General features: G+C 33.3%; 3 protein-coding genes across 4 annotated transcripts; all 3 read left to right on the forward strand.

Moving 5' to 3' along the window:
* Positions 1-1,863: 1,863 nt before the first annotated feature.
* On the forward strand, positions 1,864-6,576 carry LOC11408861 (uncharacterized membrane protein YuiD). Of its 2 annotated transcripts, none has more exons than XM_003596891.4 (5): positions 1,864-2,100; positions 4,154-4,310; positions 5,393-5,443; positions 5,550-5,642; positions 6,075-6,576. In XM_003596891.4, exons 1-5 carry the CDS (start codon positions 1,958-1,960, stop codon positions 6,132-6,134), a joined length of 504 nt encoding a protein of 167 aa, XP_003596939.1. In that variant the 5' UTR covers positions 1,864-1,957; the 3' UTR covers positions 6,135-6,576. The 2 variants fall into 2 exon arrangements, with proteins under 2 accessions (XP_003596939.1, XP_024632407.1); XM_024776639.2 differs by having other exon boundaries at positions 1,967-2,100; positions 4,146-4,310.
* A 1,114-nt stretch (positions 6,577-7,690) lies between these two features.
* On the forward strand, positions 7,691-13,463 carry LOC11422638 (condensin complex subunit 2). The gene is made up of 13 exons (XM_003596892.4): positions 7,691-8,225; positions 8,320-8,421; positions 9,104-9,221; positions 9,799-9,866; positions 9,965-10,025; positions 10,114-10,314; positions 10,410-10,696; positions 11,217-11,361; positions 11,444-11,706; positions 11,797-11,827; positions 11,948-12,093; positions 12,407-12,517; positions 12,827-13,463. Exons 1-13 carry the CDS (start codon positions 7,980-7,982, stop codon positions 13,016-13,018), a joined length of 1,971 nt encoding a protein of 656 aa, XP_003596940.2. The 5' UTR covers positions 7,691-7,979; the 3' UTR covers positions 13,019-13,463.
* A 3,122-nt stretch (positions 13,464-16,585) lies between these two features.
* Positions 16,586-21,520, forward strand: LOC11414968 (linolenate hydroperoxide lyase, chloroplastic). Its single transcript, XM_003596893.4, has 3 exons — positions 16,586-17,091; positions 20,162-20,543; positions 20,745-21,520. Exons 1-3 carry the CDS (start codon positions 16,675-16,677, stop codon positions 21,386-21,388), a joined length of 1,443 nt encoding a protein of 480 aa, XP_003596941.1. The 5' UTR covers positions 16,586-16,674; the 3' UTR covers positions 21,389-21,520.
* The last annotated feature ends 63 nt before the right edge of the window (positions 21,521-21,583 follow it).

Below are 21,583 nucleotides of genomic sequence, written 5' to 3' on the forward strand. Positions count from 1 at the left end.
TGTATTGTTGATGTTGATGATATTATATACATTGTATACTACTTGTTAAGTGGATGATTATGATGATGTTGTTGTGATTGTGAATAATTATAATATTTGCAAGTGAACATGTTGAAGTTATAGGGTGTTAGATTCATTTGATGATTTTAATATCTATATTTATTGTTGTGAATCTCACCCCTTCTGCTTGAAAACGTTGCCCTTCCTATGGGTAACTTGCAGGTGATCCTGAGTAGTTGGTGGTGGCTCAAAGTCGTGTCTAGGGCTCTGATACGTGGGATGGGATTTATCTTTATTGTTATTGTTGCTTTTCCTTTCCATGTATCAAATTTTGGAACTTGTGGTGTGGAGCCTTTTATTGTCTTTTGAACAATGTTGATGAATTATGCTAAGGCCTTTAATGCCGTAGGATGTTGTTGGATTGAAAACTATTCCGCTGCTATGTTTTCATATTTTATCAAGTGGATTGATTAAATAGTTCTATTTTCTATTTAAGAATTTTGAATTTGCAATGTAGCATGCCCGTTTGGTGAAATACTCTGATGTTTGTATGCTATTTAATTGCTTTTGGGTAACGGGGTGTTACACCATAGGCCAGGCTCAGGCCTGCAAATTTTTTCGTAGGCCAGGCTCAGGCCTATCAAAGCCTGGTCTGGCCTGGCCTATTCCCAACCCTAAATATGTGCATATCATGGCATGACACGATTGCCTATTTTCAGCACTTCTAGAATTTATGCTTTTTACACCCATAGGCTGTCTAAAATTGCTACAGACTCAATAAAAACATCAAAATAATTGTTTCTTCAAAATCTTCTATTTTTTCTGCTTTCCTTGTTGTTTAAGCTTGCTTGTGAACTCAAAACATCATGAAAATGACACTAAAAATAACGAATGACTGACTGTCACCAGCTCACACAATTGTGGAGAAGTTGAGTGTCTTAGGTTCGAACCTCGACCCTACGTATAAAATGCAATATCCTTACCAATGAGCTAATTTCACGGATTTGTTATTTTAATCTTTAGTTTTTGACCTTTTTGGCTCTGTTTGGTAAAAATAAGCTATAAGCTAGCTGATAGCTGATGACTGATAGCTGATAGCTTATAGCTGATGACTGATAGCTGATAGCTTATAGCTGAAAATCTTGCTTATTAAAAATAATGTGTTTGGTAAAATTAGCTGTTGAAGTGGCTGATAAGTATAAAATGACATAAAAGGTCATGTTTTTTTTTTTAATATACATATAGACACACACATTTTTTTGTAATGTATTTATTTTTTAATATTTTTAATTATAGTTAAATATGTTTTTGGTCCCTATAAATATTCAAACTTTTGGTCTTAGTCTCCATAAAAAAATTCTTCGACCTTTAATACTAAAAAAAAATTCACCAACAAATTTTAATCTCTGCTTTATGAATCCCAAAAATAAGAGAAAGGTGGAAACAAAATGTGAGTTAGAATATATAAAATTTTACAACGTACAATAGACTAGTTATTTTTTCCTTTAAAAAAAAATAGGTTAGTTATTTTTTGTGTGGTGTACGGCAGATTAGTTATAGCAAAATATAAAGCATTTGCTTATATATATATATATATATATATATATATATATATATATGTAAATTGCTCCTTAAAAAAAAACATGATATTTTTTTTAAGGAAAAAATGGGGCGGTAATAAAGATGAATATGGATAGTTGTTTAATTAAAAAAATAATTAATTTAAATTAATATGGTTAAAGTTGAAAGAAAATATAAAAAGTATGCATCCGTGACGCAACGCAAACATTGTTGGGCTTTTTTTTTTTTTAAGGAAAACACTGTTGGCCTTTGAAATGTTGAATTAAAATATTTAACAATGAACGAAATCATTTATCATTTATTATTACAACAACTTACAAGAAGAAGAAGATAGAGTGTGGGTGAGTTCAACATCTTAACATTTTCACATTGAATCATGAATGAGGTTTTGACAAGAGCCGATGTAACTGCAAGCACCGCTTCATCATTATCCCCTTTTGTTCCTTCCTCCAATCTTCCTCTCATCTCCGCTTTTCTCTCTTTCGCTCTCGCTCAGTTTCTCAAGATCTTCACCACCTGGTGCGTTACGATTTCAATTTTCACTCTCACTTTATGTAATTTTGTTTTTTCGACTTTTTGCAATTTTGCAAATTATGGTGAATTAGGGGTATAATAGATCCATTCCTCGCTAATTCAGTTATCGCCTTTGCTTAATTAGGAGAATATATGAGAGATTGTGCGGTTTATGACTTGATTTCTATATGGTTAAGTGTATGTTTGATCCCGCTGTGATTTTGTAAAATTGATTATGGCTAAAAGCTATAAATTCTAACTTCAAGTTAGAATCATTTCTGGAAGCAAAATCAATTATACTCAAAAGAATCCAAACATGTCAAAATCAATTCTACAATTCTACTGTGATACCAAACACGTACTTTGAATCCTCTAACAGTGAAACTAAACATACACTTATGTTTGGAATCAATATAGGTTGCACAATGATTTTACAAAATTGCGCCGCCAATCCAAACATGTTTAAGTTTTAGTTTACACTATTAAAGTTGGCTTAATTGCACTTTTGGACCCCTATCTTTCCAAAAGTTGCGTTTATGGACCCCTAACTAATTTAAATACAAAACAGCCCCCTATGTTTTGATTCTTTGACAGTTTTTGACCCCCAAGGCAAAAAAAAATAAAAAAAATTGACCCGTGGCACCTCACTTAGGGTGCCACGTCAGTGTTGACCGAGTCAACAATGGACTGGGGGTCCAAAACTGCCAAATAATCAAAACATAGGGGGCTGTTTTGTATTTAAATTAGTTAGGGGTCCATAACCGCAACTTTTGGAAAGATAGGGGTCCAAAAGTGCAATTAAGCCATTAAAGTTTTATCATGAGTGAAATACAAGAAATTTTGTGGCGTTTTAAATACCGGATGATATCGTTTCATTTATTATTTTTTGTTTTCAGTTTTAATTACAAAATTGTCGCACTGTTTTAAATTATAATTGTGTTTTTCAAAATTGTTGTTGTGAATTCGGACTCAAAATCACACCAATACAAACTATGATGTGTGGAGCAAAGGAAAGTAGTAACCAATTTCAAAGTAAACACAAGCAATAATCAACAATAACAACACCTAGATCTAATCTAGGAATCAAAGTGAAAAGCACAAAGCCACAAGCAAAAGATAAAAGGAGAGAAGAGAGAAACAAACACACCAAAGATTGTTCACCCAGTTCGGTCCAAACTTGACCTACTCTGGAGGAGAGATTGATCTCTCCAATCCACTATCAATGAGTTCTTACAAAGAGATACAAAAGAGTTACAAGAAATTAGTTTTGACAAGCTCACATAGAACAACCCTAATTTCTACCCTTTTTTCCAATCCCACCAATGAACAAGACACTCAATGATTTTCACTCACCAAGGTGTTTACTATGTTTCCCAACCCAAGAGAACTCTAATCAAAGACCCTCAACCCTAAAGTTACCTCCTTTGATTTCCCAAGTTTCTCTCTCTTCAAGCTCTCCTTCAAAATATGCAAAGAACACTTATATAGCAGTCTTCAGCGTCAAAATCGTGTCACATTTTCCATCAATCGTGTCACAATTGATGCGTACGACCCAAGGTACGACCAACCTTATCCTGAAAAACTTGCCCAGCAAGTCGAAAATCGTGTCACGTTTTCCCAAAATCATGTCACGATTGGACACCCTGAAAACAGCTCTCGACATTACCAAAATCGTGACACGCTTGCCAAATCGTCTCACGATTTCTCTGCTTTCCAACTTTGCAATTTGAAGACATACACAACAATTGTGTAGGAAAGGAATCACATAATCACTTCATGCTTTAAGATTATGTGTAGAACCTCTAAAAAAAAGATTCTGTGAAGAAAGAAGTGAAAAGTCTTTTTTGTTTTCACTATTTTTTTACACATTAAAGCAGGATTAAAAGTGAAAGCAATGTGTTATTTTGTAATTCAAACTAAAGATAGTGAGTGGAATCAGAAAATGAATATAAAATCCAAAGTGTGTTTTGTCTCTAGAAGTGGACGATTTTGTTATGAGATTGGAAATTTGGAAGTTTGAGCTTAATCTTTTTCCAAAACTTTTCTCCTAGATACTCAGGTATAAGGAAAAGAGATGGGATTCTAAAAGGTTGCTTGATTCGGGAGGAATGCCTTCATCACATTCTGCAACTGTGTCGGCTTTGGCTGTGGCTATAGGTTTCCAAGAAGGGATTGGGTCATCTGTCTTTGCTATCGCCGTCATCTTGGCATGTATTGTATGTATTTCATCCTTTCATTCATTTATGATTAAATAGACTGTTCTGTTCTTGATTAGCTTTGACTTGCAACTTCTTTCACTTTCACCAAAGCTTATTCATGGTTTTCCATTTTTCTGGTTCTTATTTCTGATTTTTATTTCACTTATTTTTTTTATACTTGGATTCTTACATGTTTGGGCTTAGTCAGTCGTTCCTTATTAATGAACTTGGATGGTATTAATAAGTTTATTTGAATGAACGAATAACAATGACCTGCATAAGTTTAGGATTTGGAAAAGGAAAAAGTACAACAAGCCTGTGACACTCTTTCAGCTTCATTTACAAGTTTTATTTGGTGTGCAATGAATCTATCTTCTTTAAGACCTCGGGTGCTCTGATTCCTTATTCTTTCATACCTACTGAAAACAACTGCACTAGCATTTCCATGATGATTGTCGGTGCTTCCATTGACAGAGTATTAGAAATTGCATTGTATGTGTTTGTGATTAACATTTTTGTGGCCTAATCCATTGTAATTAGCGATTTCGACCCTAGTAGGCGCCCCAAGGTATCCTCACAGTTGAGACCCTTTGGGTCTGCTATGGGGAAAATTCTTGAGTCGGCAGTGGGATATCCTTTTCTTATATTTTTATATGGGACTGAGCTGCCTCTGAAATGTGCAACTTCAAATATCGAACTTAGGTTCTTTTTTTGGGAAGACTCATGTTACCAACTCTACAAATACTACCATGTTGGTATTAAGTACTATTTCTTTTATATGCGTAGTTTATAGTCTACGAATTTTAAGTTCATATGTAAATAACACCTTTTTGTGTCATGTAAACTACATGCACATTGGAAGATGCTACAATATGTTGATTGTTATTTTCTTTATAATTATTTCTTCAATAGAAATTCATAAGGAGTTTTTGTCTATTGAGTCATGCTTCCTTATTTTTGGTGTCAGTTTCTGGTTAAGATGGTATTTGTTTAGAGCCTGGAAAATGTAAATGTTTTTACTGGTAATTGGGGTTTTTTTTGGGTTGATTTTAATATTCTTAATATAGTAGTGACAAAATTAGATTTTGTTACTTTTATAGGTAATGTATGATGCAACAGGAGTTAGACTTCATGCAGGCCGGCAAGCAGAAGTAAGTTCTTCTACTTATGGTAGTGTTATTGACTTGCTTTACTTCCCCCCGTTGGTTTATATACACATACATACTCATTTCATATGTTGCTTTCTGCACATTGCAGTTGCTTAATCAAATTGTGTGTGAATTACCTCCAGAACATCCTCTGTCCAATGTCAGACCATTACGTGATTCACTTGGTCATACTCCACTTCAGGTGTGGTGTGCTTTTTTCCAAGCTTACTGTTGTTACCATACTTATTCTTATAGAGATGTCTACTATTTATTATGTTTAGTGACCAACAGTTTTCATTCACAAGTAATACTTCTGTTTGGAGTATATTCTCTCGAATGAGCAGAGGTTCTCCAAAAACTCTTGCAATGCCATTTTCTATATGTAGCCAAACCCATAATTCCAGGCCTTATCTTTCAAAGTACAATTGTGAACATAATTATTTGCATGAATTAGTTGCCATGCACCAGTTGTCTATCAGTATCTTAAATTTAAGATTCGGATAAGAGAACCGCTTTACGCAGTCCTCTATTTCTGAACGTTCAGTAATATAGTAATCATTATAGCATTATAACTCGACTTCCTCATTATTCAAGTATCAATGTACCTACTATTTTTTCTTCTTCTTTTGCACAGGTTGTTGCTGGTGGTTTACTGGGGTGCATTATAGCATTTTTAATGAGAAAATCAAGTTAAGATGCAATGCTATGTGAATGATACTAATTATTTATCTTGTCACAACTGGCCATGCACGCCGAAAAGGAGAGCATCATGGAAATGGCAAAAAAGCTTGCTTTTGTCGCAAGCATGCATGCGAGTAAAGAGATAAGTATGTTAAGGGTTCTCCTTGGTACTGGGAAATCCATCGTCCCCATTTTTTGAACATTCAAACTTCTCTTGTGAACTATAATGTATTGGTTTATTAACTGTCTTAATTAATTGTTGATGATTGAACACGATTTGGGATAACACTGTCCTTTATTTGACTTGTTTTCCACACATTGTGGGTGGCATTTCATTTTCATCCATTAGAAGATTAGTAGATTAAGGTTCGTTTCAAGTTGTGACCTGTCAAAAACTGATTGTCACGTGTTATCTAATAGGCGTTATAATTTTCATATTACCCGAAGTTACATGTTAGAACTTGTAAATTGGATTTTACCTTGCAGGTTTTTAGAGATTTTGGTCTGCTCCACAGTTCACGTAATTTTCATCGGAAATTTGAAATAAGTCATGCGATGCTCTCCATCTCAATCTTCAATCTCAAATGATGTGTATGCTCGAATATCAATAATTCTATGCTCTAAGGGTCCGTTTGGTACGCTAAACAAGATATGATAACTCCTCTCGATCCAAAGTTTGATGACACAACATGATATGATGAGTTAACCGTGAAACTTATAATATCTTGTCTCATTAATTCAAATTTCTATATTGATCCAAAGCTTGATGACACAACATGATACATGAGTTAATCGTGAAACTTACCTTATCTGGATAAGAAAATATAATTTAAATTTAAAAACTAATTATGATAAAATATAAATAAAAATATCAATAAATGATCCCTTAAAAAATATCAATAAATGATTTTTAACAATATGTATTATTTTTTTACTAAAAAAAAACGATATGTCTTATTTAGTGCAATCTCAGGCTATTGTTTAGCTATATAACAAATCAAGTAAGCTAACCCAACTTCGTTTAGGTTGAGTTATTGGCTTTCCGATAAAGTATATGTTTGTTCAAAATCAAAATCTTGGGTGGAATTTGAGATGGACTCCAAAGTAGTTGTCGATATGATTAACTAAAAGCTCACTTATGTCGTTTTTCTTCAACCTCTCATACATGAGATAATTCCTCTTCTTCAACTTTCTTCACGAAAAACTTCTATATATCATATTTACCGTGAACTTAACCGATATATAAGATTCCTAACTAATAAGGGGCACGACTCTCCTTTCACACACACTAGTGTAAGATTGTTACTATGTCAAGTATGTTTGATATTATAATGAATATTCAAAATCAAGGTTACCACCACCTAATCTTTCTAAAAACCATAATTTTCTGCGAAACCACGGTGGTTCATCGTGATTCTCAAATGTTACCGCGGTATCAATACACATCAATTCAAATCAAATTAAAATGACAATAAAGCCGTTGGATTGAAATGATCGAAACTGAGCCAAATGCATAAACTACACAGTTACCGCAATAAATATCATTTATACATCGCGTGTGTTTGTTACCACGTTGGTTTTGCCTCCCACCGTGCTTTTTTCTAACTCTACAATTTCAAGCTTCACAAATATCACGGTAGCCAGGCATTGGGAAGCAAGAAAAGTAAGTCAAACGTGATACCAAACAATGCCATCATCACTTACCACTTTCGCTCTCATTCATCTCTACTCCATTTTCAAACCCCAAAACAAATGGAGGGAAAATAGTCGTCAATTTCTTCTTCAACTATTTCATTCCCAACAACACTAATTTCATCAACCAAAAAAAAAAAAAAGCGAAACTCTCACTACTGTATCAATGGCGGAACTCGCAAGCCCTAATCCAACAACGGTTCACAAAAAGCGACTTCCGACGCCTGCAACCACTTTTTTCGTCGGCTCCAATGACGACCAACTCGAACGCGCCGCTGCTCGTGCTGCACGCGCTGCTGCCATCCGCCGTACTGTTAACTTCCAATCTCAACCCTCCGATTCTGATCCCTGTCTCAATAAGCAACAGATTCTTGAGTTGTTCCATAATTGCATTAAGCTTGCTTCAGAAAATGTAATAAATGATAATCACCACCGTGTTCAAGTTCTGAATTTGTTTTTTAGTATTTTTATTATTGATTGTTTTTGTTTTTTTTATTTGTGTGCAGAAAATTAATCAGAAAAATACATGGGATTTGGATTTGATTGATCATCTTACTGATATTATTAGGGCTGAAGATGACAATAATACGGAGACTAATTTTCAAATGGTAAGTTGCTTTTATTTGAGTTTAAGCTATGAAGCATTGACACATACACCACACACAGGACTGTGACACGTCGACATTAGTAATCAGTAATAATTTATAAAATGACCTCATTGAATGTAATTATATGTGTCAGTGATGTGTGGTTGTCGAACACTGTCGGACACCATACATGCCTTCAATCAGATACGTCGGTGCTACATAGTGGTTAAGTCGTTAAGATTTCCTTAATTTTTTCCTTTTTTAGGTTTGTTTATTTTTTTGTTCATGGTGTTTCTTTATGTAGACTCACTTGCATTTATGAATCTCCAATGATTTTATATCCACTTAAAATCTGGAATACTACATTCACAACTAGATTTCTATGTCTCAGTAGCACTAAAATTGTTGATCGAAGACGTGTGTACGACACGTGTCTGTGTTGGTACTTACTTCATAGCTAGATTTTGAGAAACAATGTTTTGTTTATAATTGCGCGGATGGGACATTATGGATTATGATATCACATTATGACGTAATTTGATCCATGTAGCCTACCAACTTAGTGGGATAAGGCTTGGTTGTTGTTGTAATTGCGCGGATGGGATAAATTATGGAATCAATCAGATAGCTGTGTTATCATTAATAAATTCATCGACATATATATGCATGTGATGTAATATTGATTGATTTCTTATTTGGGTAGGCAAGCTGCACTCTTGAAGCTGGAGTCAAAATTTATTCATTAAGGGTGGATTCAGTGTATTCTGAGGCATATAAAGTCCTTGCTAGAATGAGTAGGGTGGGCCAAGAAACTGAGCAAGGTTATATTGATCACGCCCTTTTATAGTTTTTTCAAGTCTAGTATTTTTTGAACTTGTTTTCCCCTTCATAGCAATGTGCCTTGTCCTTTGGTTGGTGGATTGGGACTGTACATAATGACTTTATTCCTCAATTGTATGACACGTTATCTAATTTTACTTAATGTTTGGTGTATTGTGAATGTCTGAAATCTGAATGGCTGCAGTATGCTTTCTACATTACAAATTTTTAGTCTTTCTGCAGTTCTCCTTCACAAAAATTGCCTTATTTTGACAGTTTGTCTTCTCTCTTTTGCTCTCAAATAAATTTTTATAACAAAGAGGACCAACCATAAATGCAGATGTTTGCATTATAATGGAAGTACCCACTCCTATAGGATTGGAGTTCTTTCTAGTAGAAACTATGAGCATTGCATAGTTGAAAGAGAAAATGGGAGAAACTAAGATAATTCTGTTATGAATATTTTTGTTAAACTAGGTATATTTACTCTATTTAGTTTCCCAACGGTATACTAATGTCGATTTTATAACTATTTTATATTTTATTATTTACTAGTTCTAATGATGTCATGATATTCAGACGCTACTCTAGCGAGTGTTAATGGTGAAGGTGGACGAGAAGAAAGCAAGAAAGGAATAGACAAAAAGGTCGGTTCTTTTGATCTGTGAACTGGACTTGCTTGAATAATCAAACTTCAAACTTATTGATAAAGTTCTAAGTGCCTAAGTGGTGTTTGTTCATGCAGTTGTCACCTTTGTCAACACTGGAATCATCTTTTGAAGCTCTTAATGTAAAGAAGTTTGATGGTGATCTCAAATCTCATTCTGTCTGTTACTTGTTTATGGTGTGGAAACGAGATTTATTGAGTGCTGACCATGTATTTGCTTTTTTCAGTTGCGTTTGCTGTGGATCCCCTCTATCGTAAAACATCAGCAAAATTTGATGAAGGGGGAGCCAAGGGTCTTTTGATGAATAACCTCGGGGTATATGGTAGATGTAGGGTGCTTTTTGATTCACTAGATGTGCCAGGGAAGTATTTAGCTAGTCAAAACGAACATGATGTTTCAGATACAGTGGATCTTTCTTTTGCAAGAGGTATGTTGCTTGTTGAATATCTCTGGCAAAACCGTTGCCACATTATAAGTACAAACGTCAATATGGATCAGAGACTTACATTGTCTTCTTTATAGATTGTGTTGAACAGATGTTATCGGACATGCAAATTAAGGAGGAAATTTCTCCAACTCTCAGGGTGATAGTAAATATATTAGACGAAACTGATAGAAGGCCTTTTGACTTTCAATCTAATGGGCAGAAATCATCACAAGAGTTTGATGCAGCTATTGATTGTGAAGTTGGCGCTGAAATGGAAGATTACGAGAACTTCCCAACTGGGCCCTATGAACATGACAACCAAACATTTGTCAACGAAATGGGCTCTAATGATGCAGACCCTAATGTTCCAAGTTATCCTCAGGTTTTGTACTGTTTTAGCCCTAAAACGTCTGTGCCTGGCGGAGCCAGAAATTTTGCAGAGCCTGGGCAAAATATTTTCATAATATATATTAAACAGTTTTAAAACAATAGCAAAATTGTGAATTGGTGCAGTGGTATGTTTTGTTGAAACTAACATGGAGAACCGCGGTTCAAATCCCTACAGGACCTTTTTTTTGAATAATAAAAATATTTTTAATACAATAGAAAATAAAAAAGGAGTGTTACCACGGATCGAACCCACGCCATAGCGGGATCAGGTAGCGCGCTTAACCACTGCAACACAATGTAACATAACATATGATATGTTATGCATAATATGATAATTATAGGCACGTTGAGGACTGCTGTGGCACCTATGGGTCTCCTACGAGATCCGGGACAGAGCCCGGGCGTGTGCCCAGGCTAGCTGGGTGGTAAAACCGCCCCTGCCTGTCTTGGAAGATGCTTTAAAAGATAAATATTTTTATTAAGTGTTTGGTTTATCTTTTATAACATTGTAGGAGGAAGAACCTTTTCCTTCCCAAGACCTTGAAATGGATGAACTATTTGGAAATGTCGACGAGTATCTATCTTTTAGTCTGGGTTTTAGGTCAAAGAAAAATGCGTGGGCTGGTCCTGATCATTGGCAGTACCAAAAAGCTAAAGGTGGTTTTAGGAGTTTGTAATGGACTGGTGGTTTTATGCATTTGGGAGTTCAGCTTGTTAATTGATTTTGAAAATCTTTCAGGTTCAGAGTCAGAAGTTCATTGTTCAACTGAAGATGCATCAACCCTCAAAACTAGGCCGCCAAAGACTATGAAACAGATCGAAGTTGATTTAGATTTCACAAATTTTCTTGGGAAAACACCTCCAGATATCTTTGCTCCTCCAAAGAGTCCCAAATCGTTATTACTTTCTGAAAATAGACCTCATTGTGTTACAAAACTCCCAGAGGACTGCCACTATGAGCCAGAGAATCTTGTCAAGTTATTTCTTTTGCCTGATGTAAAGGTATGTTCTTTAGATTTAGAATTTAGTTTCAACAATCTCTCTCCAGGTTAATATTTATTCGTTTCTTTATGTTTTCTTTTCTTTCTTTAGTGTCTTGGGAGGAGGACGAGAAAGCTCTCAGGTAATATGTGCTTTTGGTATCCCAACATTTCTTTCTTTATATCCTCCAATTCACTGTCTTTCCATATGGAGAATATTTTAGCGTGTTTTCATGTATTACTTAATTGCATCTAAAACGTAGGTGTATATACTGATGGATCGACAGAGCAATGCAACAACAATGAACCATTCAATTCATGGGATAATGGAAGTGTTTGTGATGGTGAGTATGATGATGCACATAGTGACATGGATGACTCAAGCACACTTATTTCTCAGGCTCGTCAGGTGGGTTTAAGACGCTATTGAATAATTACGCAATTGCTGTTGATATATATATATATATATATATATATATATATATATAAACTTTTTTTTGGGTATATACATGTTGATGAAAGGACAATATCTTCATGAAAATATATTCCTCATCATGCTGATATATCATTATTTTGGGTATCATTCATATGCATGCTGGTGACAGGATATCATTCATGAAGACATAGATTCCTCATCATTAATTTTATTTTCATCACAGTTTTCCAAAAAGTTATTGCCATTGGAGTTATAGCTTAAGTTTGGTTATTTCAAAATACCACAGATCAATAAAATTGAAGTTCAATATGACAAAACGTCCAAACAAGTTGATGTTCAGGCACTGAAACTTACTCTTTGGAACCATATTGAAGAATCCGTTCACCTTCGTTTTCAGGTATACTAAGGTTTCATAATTTCTTGAAAGGCTCTGCCTTGTACCATACAATCCTCTCCTAGTTTAATTAAAAAGCATCATTACCATTGTAGCCTTCCCTCACTAAAATTATATTCTTGCTGCAGTATTTTGTTTATAACATGCTATGTTATTTCAACTTTATTTTCTATGGCAACAACTATTCAACTGTAATGCTGTATTTTCGCTTCCTGTTATATGTGCCTCGGCGATCAATTTTATCTTTTGCTCTTTGTAGTTGAGCAGCATTTTCTAACTGTTTTTTTTCCTTAACATCTCTTCATACTAAAGGGTGAAAAAGAAACGGTATCTTTCAGAGATGTTTTGGCCAACTTTCCAAGTGAATGCAATGCTTCAGCAACTGTTACCGACATATCTCCACATTTGTGTTTCATATGCCTATTGCATTTGGCTAATGAGAAAGAGTTGAGCATCCAAAGCTGTCCCGATTTGGATGATCTTCACATATATATGCCTACCTGATGTTGCCTCTAAAAGTGGAGCAGTTTAGACACTCATAGCTTCATCCCAGTAAATAGGAAATATTTTGGTAAGTTTTTATGTGCAGTTCTCTGGCTTTATTTCTTTGCACAAATTCCATCTAACCTTTGTTCATAGGCTAGATCTCATTAGTAAACTTCTAAAGCACTTTTAGGATAACAGAAGATCGTGGATAACAGGTTTCGGCTGTAAAGCATGGATGAAATATATACATTGAAATGAAAATTAGTCCATTGGTTTCAGTTTTACTGTATAACTCGTTTTTGAACTGATACGGTATGTGTTGAGAGATTGAGTATTTGGTAAAGAGATTCTATCTTCTATGATATTTTGTACCATTAAGACAGTCCATGGCCCATGTGCAAGTCTATATTTGACTAGAGCTGTTGTTTGGAACAAAAAGTTATGTCGGACACCGTATAAAATACATCCCGTACTAGGTTTTCTCATGATGATGATGATCATCACCGGAAGAGTGAAAATATTAATAAAGAAAATCAAATTTGTATGCTTATACGGTGTATGATGTTAAAATTTCTATCAAAAAGTCACTTCTGTATTTGATTTCCCATGTTGATTTATATTTAATCAAATTTTCTCCTTTGAAAATAAACGGAGGGTTACTTAAATTAAATGTGTTATAAACTGAGGCTTAACTTTGAAAAAATACCGAGGCTTAACTTAAATGTATACCGTAATAAACTAAGGCTTAATTTAAACGTGTAACCGTGATTTTATTTATTTTAAAAAAGCCAGGCTTAAATTAAATGTGTAATAAATCCACAAATATATAGGCATAAACATGTGGAGAGAAAGAAAATATAGTACGATAGTGTATAAGGCCAACACGTTTATTTCCTCTGCCTCATATGAGTATGACCCCTCAACATGGTCCATGCACTTGTTTATCCCTTGTTGTGTTTCAATAATGCAGTTTTCCCCTTTAATTAAACGCTTAAAATAAATAAACCCGTTAATATTGGAGAAGAAGATACATGAGTGTCATTCTCTAAGGCTTGAGAAAAATGTTCTAAAAGAAAAAGAAACAAGCAGAAAATACAATGGATTTTTAGCTTAGTTATTTTTGAGTTAGATTGTAAACAAGTAATTAATGACATTCACCATGTAAAATCCAATCGATCAAATTTGGTTCTATTCTTGATTATTGTAGAGCTATTTTATTCAGATACAATATCTATTAGGTTGTTTTCACTGGGCGACAAGCTAACAGTAGTGTTTATGCTTTGACACGTGCATTCTCTTATGCTTTTGGAGTGATTTTTCACTCCCTTCTTTGTTGTATTTTGAAGTCTCTTGGTAATAATTTAAGTTAATTTTGTTTGAGTAAAAAAAAACTGAAAAATCAAACCATTGAGGTGTGACCTCCATCGAACCCATTTCTCTTCCCTATCATGTCACTGTCACCAAAACTACCAACCATACCGGGACGTTAAGGGTGGCTGTTGTTGTGTCCCTCGTTGGATAGATTGGACTATTTTTGGTTACGGAGACTAAAAAGCTTCAAAAGTTAAGCCTCAGTTTATAATTTGTATCATAGTTTATAGAAAAATGTTTGTTAAACATCTTAAGGGTCTGTTTGGGAAACCAAAAAAAGAGCTTTTAGCTTTTAGTTTATAGCTTATAAGCTCGTTTGACAAAAAAAGCTCTGTTTGGTAACACTTTTTCACCATGAGCTTATAGCTTATTTCACGAGCTTATAAGCTATTTTTCAGAAGCTATTCCAAGTAGCGTTTGAGCTTATAACTTATAGCTTCTCACTTTTTCTTCCAATTTTACCCTTATTATTTCATTTAAATTGTATTTTTATCCATTATAATTTTTATAATAAGCTACGTAATAAAGACTACTATCCCTTTATTCCAATTTTTGTATATATATCAGCTGACTTTTTTTTTTTTTTGAAAAAATATATACCTTCGTTTTTTTTTTTACGGAACAAAATACTATTATTCTATTAGTGTTACTTTTTTTTTAATTTTTTTGAGGTAAGTAAGTGTTATTTTCTTTATTCTCTGCTATTAGTATTACTCTATTAGTGCTACCTTTTTTTTTGTTTTTGAGGTAAATGTTATTTTCTTTATAAAGTAGAAACACTTAAATGATAATAAATATAAGATAAAATTTTAGTGAATAAAATTTAATTTAATTTATAATACATAGGATATATTAAATTAATAAATTTAAAGTATTTTTTTAAAGAAAAATTAGTTTACAAAATTACAAATACTTAAATTAATGATATAATTTTTATTATGAATTAAGAATACCCTTTATGTCATTTTACATTTATCAGCTAGTTGAACCGCTATTTTTACCAAACACTTCAGTTAGCTTATCAGCTAAAAACTATCAACTAGCTTATCAACTATCCGCTATTTTTACCAAACAGAGCCTAATTATACACTTTGAGAGAGAAAAATATATATAAAAGAAATCACAATCAAATAAGGTGTTGAATGATCGTTAAAAATTACAAGAATTACAAACATTAAGGTTGTCCTACATCGGTCTTTAAGTAAAGGGAAATGCCCTTTTGAAATTTTTCTTATCCCTTTTTTATAATAATTCTTTCAAGTTTTCAACTACACTAATTATTTTTTCACCATCATATCCTTAATCATGGGAGATCTTTTTCTGCGAGCTTAAATAAATAGTATGCAAAGCCATCAATTTATCGAATATTTATATATCTAATCAAATTATTTCTGTGGCTTACTTTTCATAAAAAAAAAAAAGAGGCTTAGATGCGTAATAACTAATATCCACACATATAGATTTGACATGCGGAGATAATGAAGGCGTATTACAAGGCCAAAAACGTCTCTTTTCCTAATGACTAATGAGTATGACCCCTCGACACACGATCCATGCCTCGACACATGGTCCATGTCAATGGACACTTGTACCTTGAGTTTCAATAATGAAGTGTTCCCTTTCAAAAGAAAATAAATCTATCCAACAAAAAGAGAAATAAATAACCTCTGAAAAACAGAGAAATAAATAAAACCATTAATTAATATTGGAGATCAGGCATTTAAGTAACAGTCCTCTCTCTCACACGTGAAAAAAATGTACAAAAGAAAAACAAGCAAATAGAAAATTAAAAAACTGTTGTACCAAAAAAAAAAAACTCAGTAGCTGTTTTTTTATTTTATTTACAGAAACCTACAAATCCAAATAATGAAGTTAAATAAGGTAACCACCGTCACAAATAATTAAATAAGAATATTTAAAATGAATGAAAGAATCTAAGAACACTAGAATTAAATAAAAGGTTTGTATTAAAATATTATGAACTTAACTCAATTGATAGGGTAAGAATAATGGATAATATAGATAAAGTTCGAACTTCGAAATGATATCAACAAAAAAAGTTTTGTATTCAAATATAATATTTCTATAAACTTCGAAATGATATAAAAAAAAAAAGATTTGTATTCAAATATATTCTTTCTATAAGAATGCCGTAATGTTAAATTTTCTGAAGAATGACTTTGCAATTTATTACAGTCTGTGGAGTATAACTTAATTATTAATATCTGCAATTGAACCAAACCAAATCAAAACATAACCATAAAGTGTGACCTCCACCGAACTCTCTTCTCTTCTTCTCTACCATGTCACTCCCACCACCGATACCACCACCGTCCCTAGCAACTCCACCGAAAGCAAGGCCAACGGAGCTACCGATCCGGCAGATTCCGGGAAGCCACGGATGGCCGTTGCTAGGTCCCTTATCAGACAGGTTAGATTATTTCTGGTTCCAGAAGCCAGAAAACTTCTTCAGAACACGAATGGACAAGTACAAAAGTACTGTGTTCCGTACCAATGTTCCACCCACGTTCCCTTTCTTCACCAACGTTAATCCTAACATCATTGCAGTTCTTGATTGTAAGTCTTTCTCCCATCTCTTTGATATGGACCTTGTTGACAAAAAAGATGTTTTGGTTGGAGATTTTGTTCCTAGTGTTGAATTTACGGGAAATATCAGGGTTGGTGTTTATCAAGATGTTTCTGAACCTCAACATGCTAAGGTACCACTATGACACTACCTACTTTCTTAGATTTCTTCTGATCATGAAATTTCATTTTGTCAATTTTGTTTCTTAATTATGAACTTTCTAACTCAGCGGTGTCATAATTTGATAACAATAAACTATTCTACTACATGAATGTATAAGACGATGTTGCTCTAATCCATCAATTTATCGAAACTGCAAAAATTTCCCTTGTCATTTTGTTGTTCAAATGTATCTTTAGTTTGTCGATTTATTTTTTAAATGTGTGTTTTTTTTTTTTCTTTTCAAGTTAGACCATACAATTACTACAAAAGAAATATTGTTCATGTGTTTACAATTTCGATAAATTTTAAAGATTATAATGACATTTTACATATTTAAAGATCAAAATTGTTGTTTACTCTGTTTTAGTGTTACATTTTCAGAAGATCACAACTAATCGTGATTTTAAAAATAATTGTAAATAAGGACAAATGTTTTCAATGATAGGATATGATATTTATGATTGATTGGAAGTGTAAAATATCTTTACTATTCAAATTAAATTAATTAATAAGTATGATTTTTATTAGGAAAATTATGTGGGAAGATTATGAAATATTAATCTGCATGGGTATAAAAAAACATTCTGAGAAATTGTAAAAAAAAGTTAAATAATCATTTTCGTCTTTGAATATGAAATAAGTAACTACAATTCGTAATGTATCGAAATTTTAAAATAATCTTAATTATGCGTTCTTTTAGGCAACATAGTCCATGCAGTTGAAATAATCTCTCAATATTTTTTATTTTTTTTTACAAAATAATCTCTCAATGCTGACAATAACTATTTTCTTTTAATACTTATATGACAGTGAGTAACTATAATGAGAGACTAATATAAAAAAAATAGAGAACTGCTATGTGCAAAAGCTCAAACACACTCCTTCATCAACAATTTAAATCATTTAGAAGGCTACCGGTTCTCTCGGTTTCAGTTTACTGCAATCACGTTTTATTTTTAATTTTTCTTTTATTTTGAGTTTTGCTATCTTATATTTTTATATTTTATTTATCAAGCCATTACTTTCATTCACCATTTTTTCCTAGTTAAAACCACCATCAATCAATACTAATGAAACACAATAATTTAACCCTTAATCCATCACAAACCTTCTCCTTCACATCCATGTACAGAAAATATAAATTTTGAGAGAGGGATGCAATTGACTATTTAGCAGTATGTAAATTTGTAGCCAAAACAATATAATTAAAATATAAAAATAAAAATAAGAATACAGTAACACTTTGAACCGGTTAACAAGTGAAGCGTTAACTTCTTTTGCAACGTGGCATTGTGAGTAGGCGTGTGTTAAAAAGAGAGTGACTGAGCGTTTGTGCTTAGCATTTTTCAAAAAAATAAATATAATGAAAGACTAATATGACACTATTAACATATCATTTCAATGTCACATATTATTTTGACTATCTTAGTGAATAATCAATGATTGTTTTAAGGTTATTGTGACTATATAATAAAGGACGAAAATGATTATTTATCAAAAAAAAATCGTAAAAGGAGACAAAATATACGGGAAGATATTTTTGTTATCGTATGGACTAGGATGGTGGGAAGTCGTTTTCAACTTTTTACTTTATTTTATTATTTTTGAAGGTTTCAATTTTTTTTTCCGACAAAATTTAAGATTTTCTAGTTAAAAAATTTAAGAGAATTGATATTTGAACAACTATTTTTTAATATTTTTGTGACAACTTTCTCTCTCATACTCACATTGTTCTTCTACATTCTCTCTTTATTACTTTGATTTTTATGCCACTATCTAAACCCCTTTGTATAATTTGGTTGTATAAGAAGTTGTCACACCAAGGGTGCGTTTGATTTGCTAAAAAATGAAGGACAGGACATAACAACTCAAGTTGTCCAGTGTTTGATTTGTAAATCTGTTTCAGGTACATAACAAAAACTCATATTTTTGTCCCTCACCAAACCACAACACAACTTTTTGTCCCACGTACAAATTGTCTAAAATACCAAAATAACATTTTGTCCCTCAAAAATCGTATAAAATAAAAAATTATTCAATGCCATAAAAAATTTGTCCTTGTGCTGTTTTACCTTGTATTGTACTGTTCTATCTTATACTGTTCTGTCTAGTACTTGCTGTTTTGCAAACCAAACACACCCTAAAGGGTTGTTCAAAGAACATTGCTCAAAATTTAACTGTAGGACCGGATATAGTGACAACTTACACCAGACGCCGCTATAAACAAGGACATATCATTATTTATTGTACTTTTTTTGGTCTAGCATTATTTATCATGTTGAGTTTTATTTTGTGTTACGTTAATAATAATTATTGAGTTTAATATTATATTTTTTGACAAACATTGGTTTTAATGTTTAATTTGCGTTTACATTGTTTATTTTCAAATTTTAGTGATGGCCACAAACAAGCAAAATATCCCATTGTTGGCTTGCATTTAGCCTGCCTAGATTATAGTGGTGTGTTTGTCCCGTATTATTTGAAATCTCTCGACTTTGGTATATTTTTGGGACCATGACAATTGATAGAAAGATTTTTTTGGCTACCACACATTTGTATTTGCATCCTCACAACTTCTCAATTTTTTTCTTTGAGAATATTATTTTTGTTCTTTTTTCACAAGAATTTGCTTTCTGAAGACTTTCTTTACGAGTTTGAAGGGGAGGAGATGACTTTGCGTAAAATAATGAAGTAAAGGAAAATGGAAGAAATGACAATCCCTCAACTTGAGTATGAGTTGACGTAAAAACTCTAGGGTCTGTTTTGTTTTTGGAAACATTTTTTTGTTTTCATTTCATATTCTCTTTTCAAATTTCAAGAGTTAGAAAATGTTTGTTTTAATTTCTCATTTTTAAGAAATGAAAATATCGAAAACGTGCTTGGTTTGACCAATTTTAATTATCAGTTCATAAAATATTTCATAATATTGAGAGGCCTAATCCACAATAGAAATACAGTGATATAAATAGATTCATCACACAACAATTAGCATTTATTTTGATCAATTAGTAGTTCTAAAACATATAGTAAACTTCATGCAGGCAAAGAGTTTCTCCATGAACATTTTGAAGCAAAGTTCAAGCATATGGGTACCAGAACTGATATCAAACCTGGACATATTTTTGGACCAAATTGAAGCCACACTGTCCAATTCTTCATCAGTAAGTTACTTCTCCCCACTGCAGCAATTTCTGTTCACGTTCCTAAGCAAGGTACTTGCCAGAGCTGATCCTTCCCTTGATCCCAAAATCGCCGAATCAGGCTCCTCCATGCTCAACAAATGGCTTGCAGTTCAGCTTCTACCGACAGTTAGTGTCGGCACCATCCAACCACTCGAAGAAATCTTCCTCCATTCCTTCTCTTACCCTTACGCTCTTGTCAGTGGAGACTACAACAAGCTCTACAACTTCATTAAACAACATGGTAACGCTCTCTTTATTTAAAAGTGTAGTTTTTGTTAAAATTCTCAGAACCTCATACGTAGTATATAATTTCTTTCTTTTTCATAAAATAATACTCTAGATTATATAATTTGATTGCATCAGGTCCCATCAAATTATGAGGTGAAAAGAAAAAAACATTTGCTTAATTTATTTGACGTGTAATAAACAATATTGATAACAGGCAAGGAAGTGATAAAAAGTGGAACAGAGTTTGGGTTGAGTGAAGATGAAGCAATCCACAATTTGCTTTTTGTGTTGGGTTTCAACTCATATGGTGGGTTTTCAATTTTTCTTCCAAAATTGATAGATAGCATAGCGAACGGTCCAACCGGTTTGCAAGAGAAGTTGAGGAAGGAAGCGCGAGAGAAAGGCGGTTCTACTCTTGGGTTTGACTCGTTAAAAGAATTGGAACTAATAAATTCAGTGGTTTATGAAACCCTTCGAATGAACCCACCGGTTCCACTTCAATTTGGTCGAGCCAGAAAAGATTTTCAGCTCAGCTCATATGACTCCGCGTTCAATGTGAAGAAGGGTGAGTTATTATGTGGGTTTCAGAAGCTTATAATGAGGGACCCGGTCGTGTTTGATGAACCGGAACAATTTAAACCGGAACGGTTCACTAAAGAGAAAGGAGCCGAGTTGTTGAACTATTTGTATTGGTCTAATGGGCCACAAACCGGTTCGCCAAGTGGGTCCAATAAACAGTGTGCAGGTAAGGACATCGTGACCTTCACCGCGGCGTTGATTGTGGCACACTTGTTACGTAGGTATGATTTAATTAAAGGGGATGGTAGTTCCATTACTGCCTTAAGGAAGGCCAAATGAAGAGTTAGGGTTGGTTTTCAACGTCTGTGATTATCAAAGACATATTAATATATTTATATTTTTCTTTATAAAATTGAGCTTGTATTGTATTCATTCATAGAGTACTTGATTAGAAAATTATGATTAAAGTGAGCAGAGTTCAATTATGATTTTACAATAGTTTACTCAAGTAAGTTAAGTAAGAAAAAGAGAAGA

The sequence above is a fragment of the Medicago truncatula genome, chromosome 2 (assembly GCF_003473485.1).
Source record: "Medicago truncatula cultivar Jemalong A17 chromosome 2, MtrunA17r5.0-ANR, whole genome shotgun sequence".
NCBI lineage: Eukaryota > Viridiplantae > Streptophyta > Magnoliopsida > Fabales > Fabaceae > Medicago > Medicago truncatula.

Excerpts from the sequence above, each read along its gene's own strand:
- LOC11408861 (XM_003596891.4), top strand. The coding sequence starts at position 1,958 with ATGAATGAGGTTTTGACAAGAGCCGATGTAACTGCAAGCACCGCTTCA. Across the intron at positions 2,101-4,153 it reads CTCAAGATCTTCACCACCTG|GTATAAGGAAAAGAGATGGG; the intron begins GTGCGTTACGAT and ends CTAGATACTCAG. Across the intron at positions 5,444-5,549 it reads ATGCAGGCCGGCAAGCAGAA|TTGCTTAATCAAATTGTGTG; the intron begins GTAAGTTCTTCT and ends TGCACATTGCAG.
- LOC11414968 (XM_003596893.4), top strand. The coding sequence starts at position 16,675 with ATGTCACTCCCACCACCGATACCACCACCGTCCCTAGCAACTCCACCG. Across the intron at positions 17,092-20,161 it reads CTGAACCTCAACATGCTAAG|GCAAAGAGTTTCTCCATGAA; the intron begins GTACCACTATGA and ends AACTTCATGCAG. Across the intron at positions 20,544-20,744 it reads CAACTTCATTAAACAACATG|GCAAGGAAGTGATAAAAAGT; the intron begins GTAACGCTCTCT and ends TATTGATAACAG.
- LOC11422638 (XM_003596892.4), top strand. The coding sequence starts at position 7,980 with ATGGCGGAACTCGCAAGCCCTAATCCAACAACGGTTCACAAAAAGCGA. Across the intron at positions 8,422-9,103 it reads CGGAGACTAATTTTCAAATG|GCAAGCTGCACTCTTGAAGC; the intron begins GTAAGTTGCTTT and ends TTATTTGGGTAG. Across the intron at positions 10,315-10,409 it reads GGATCTTTCTTTTGCAAGAG|ATTGTGTTGAACAGATGTTA; the intron begins GTATGTTGCTTG and ends TCTTCTTTATAG.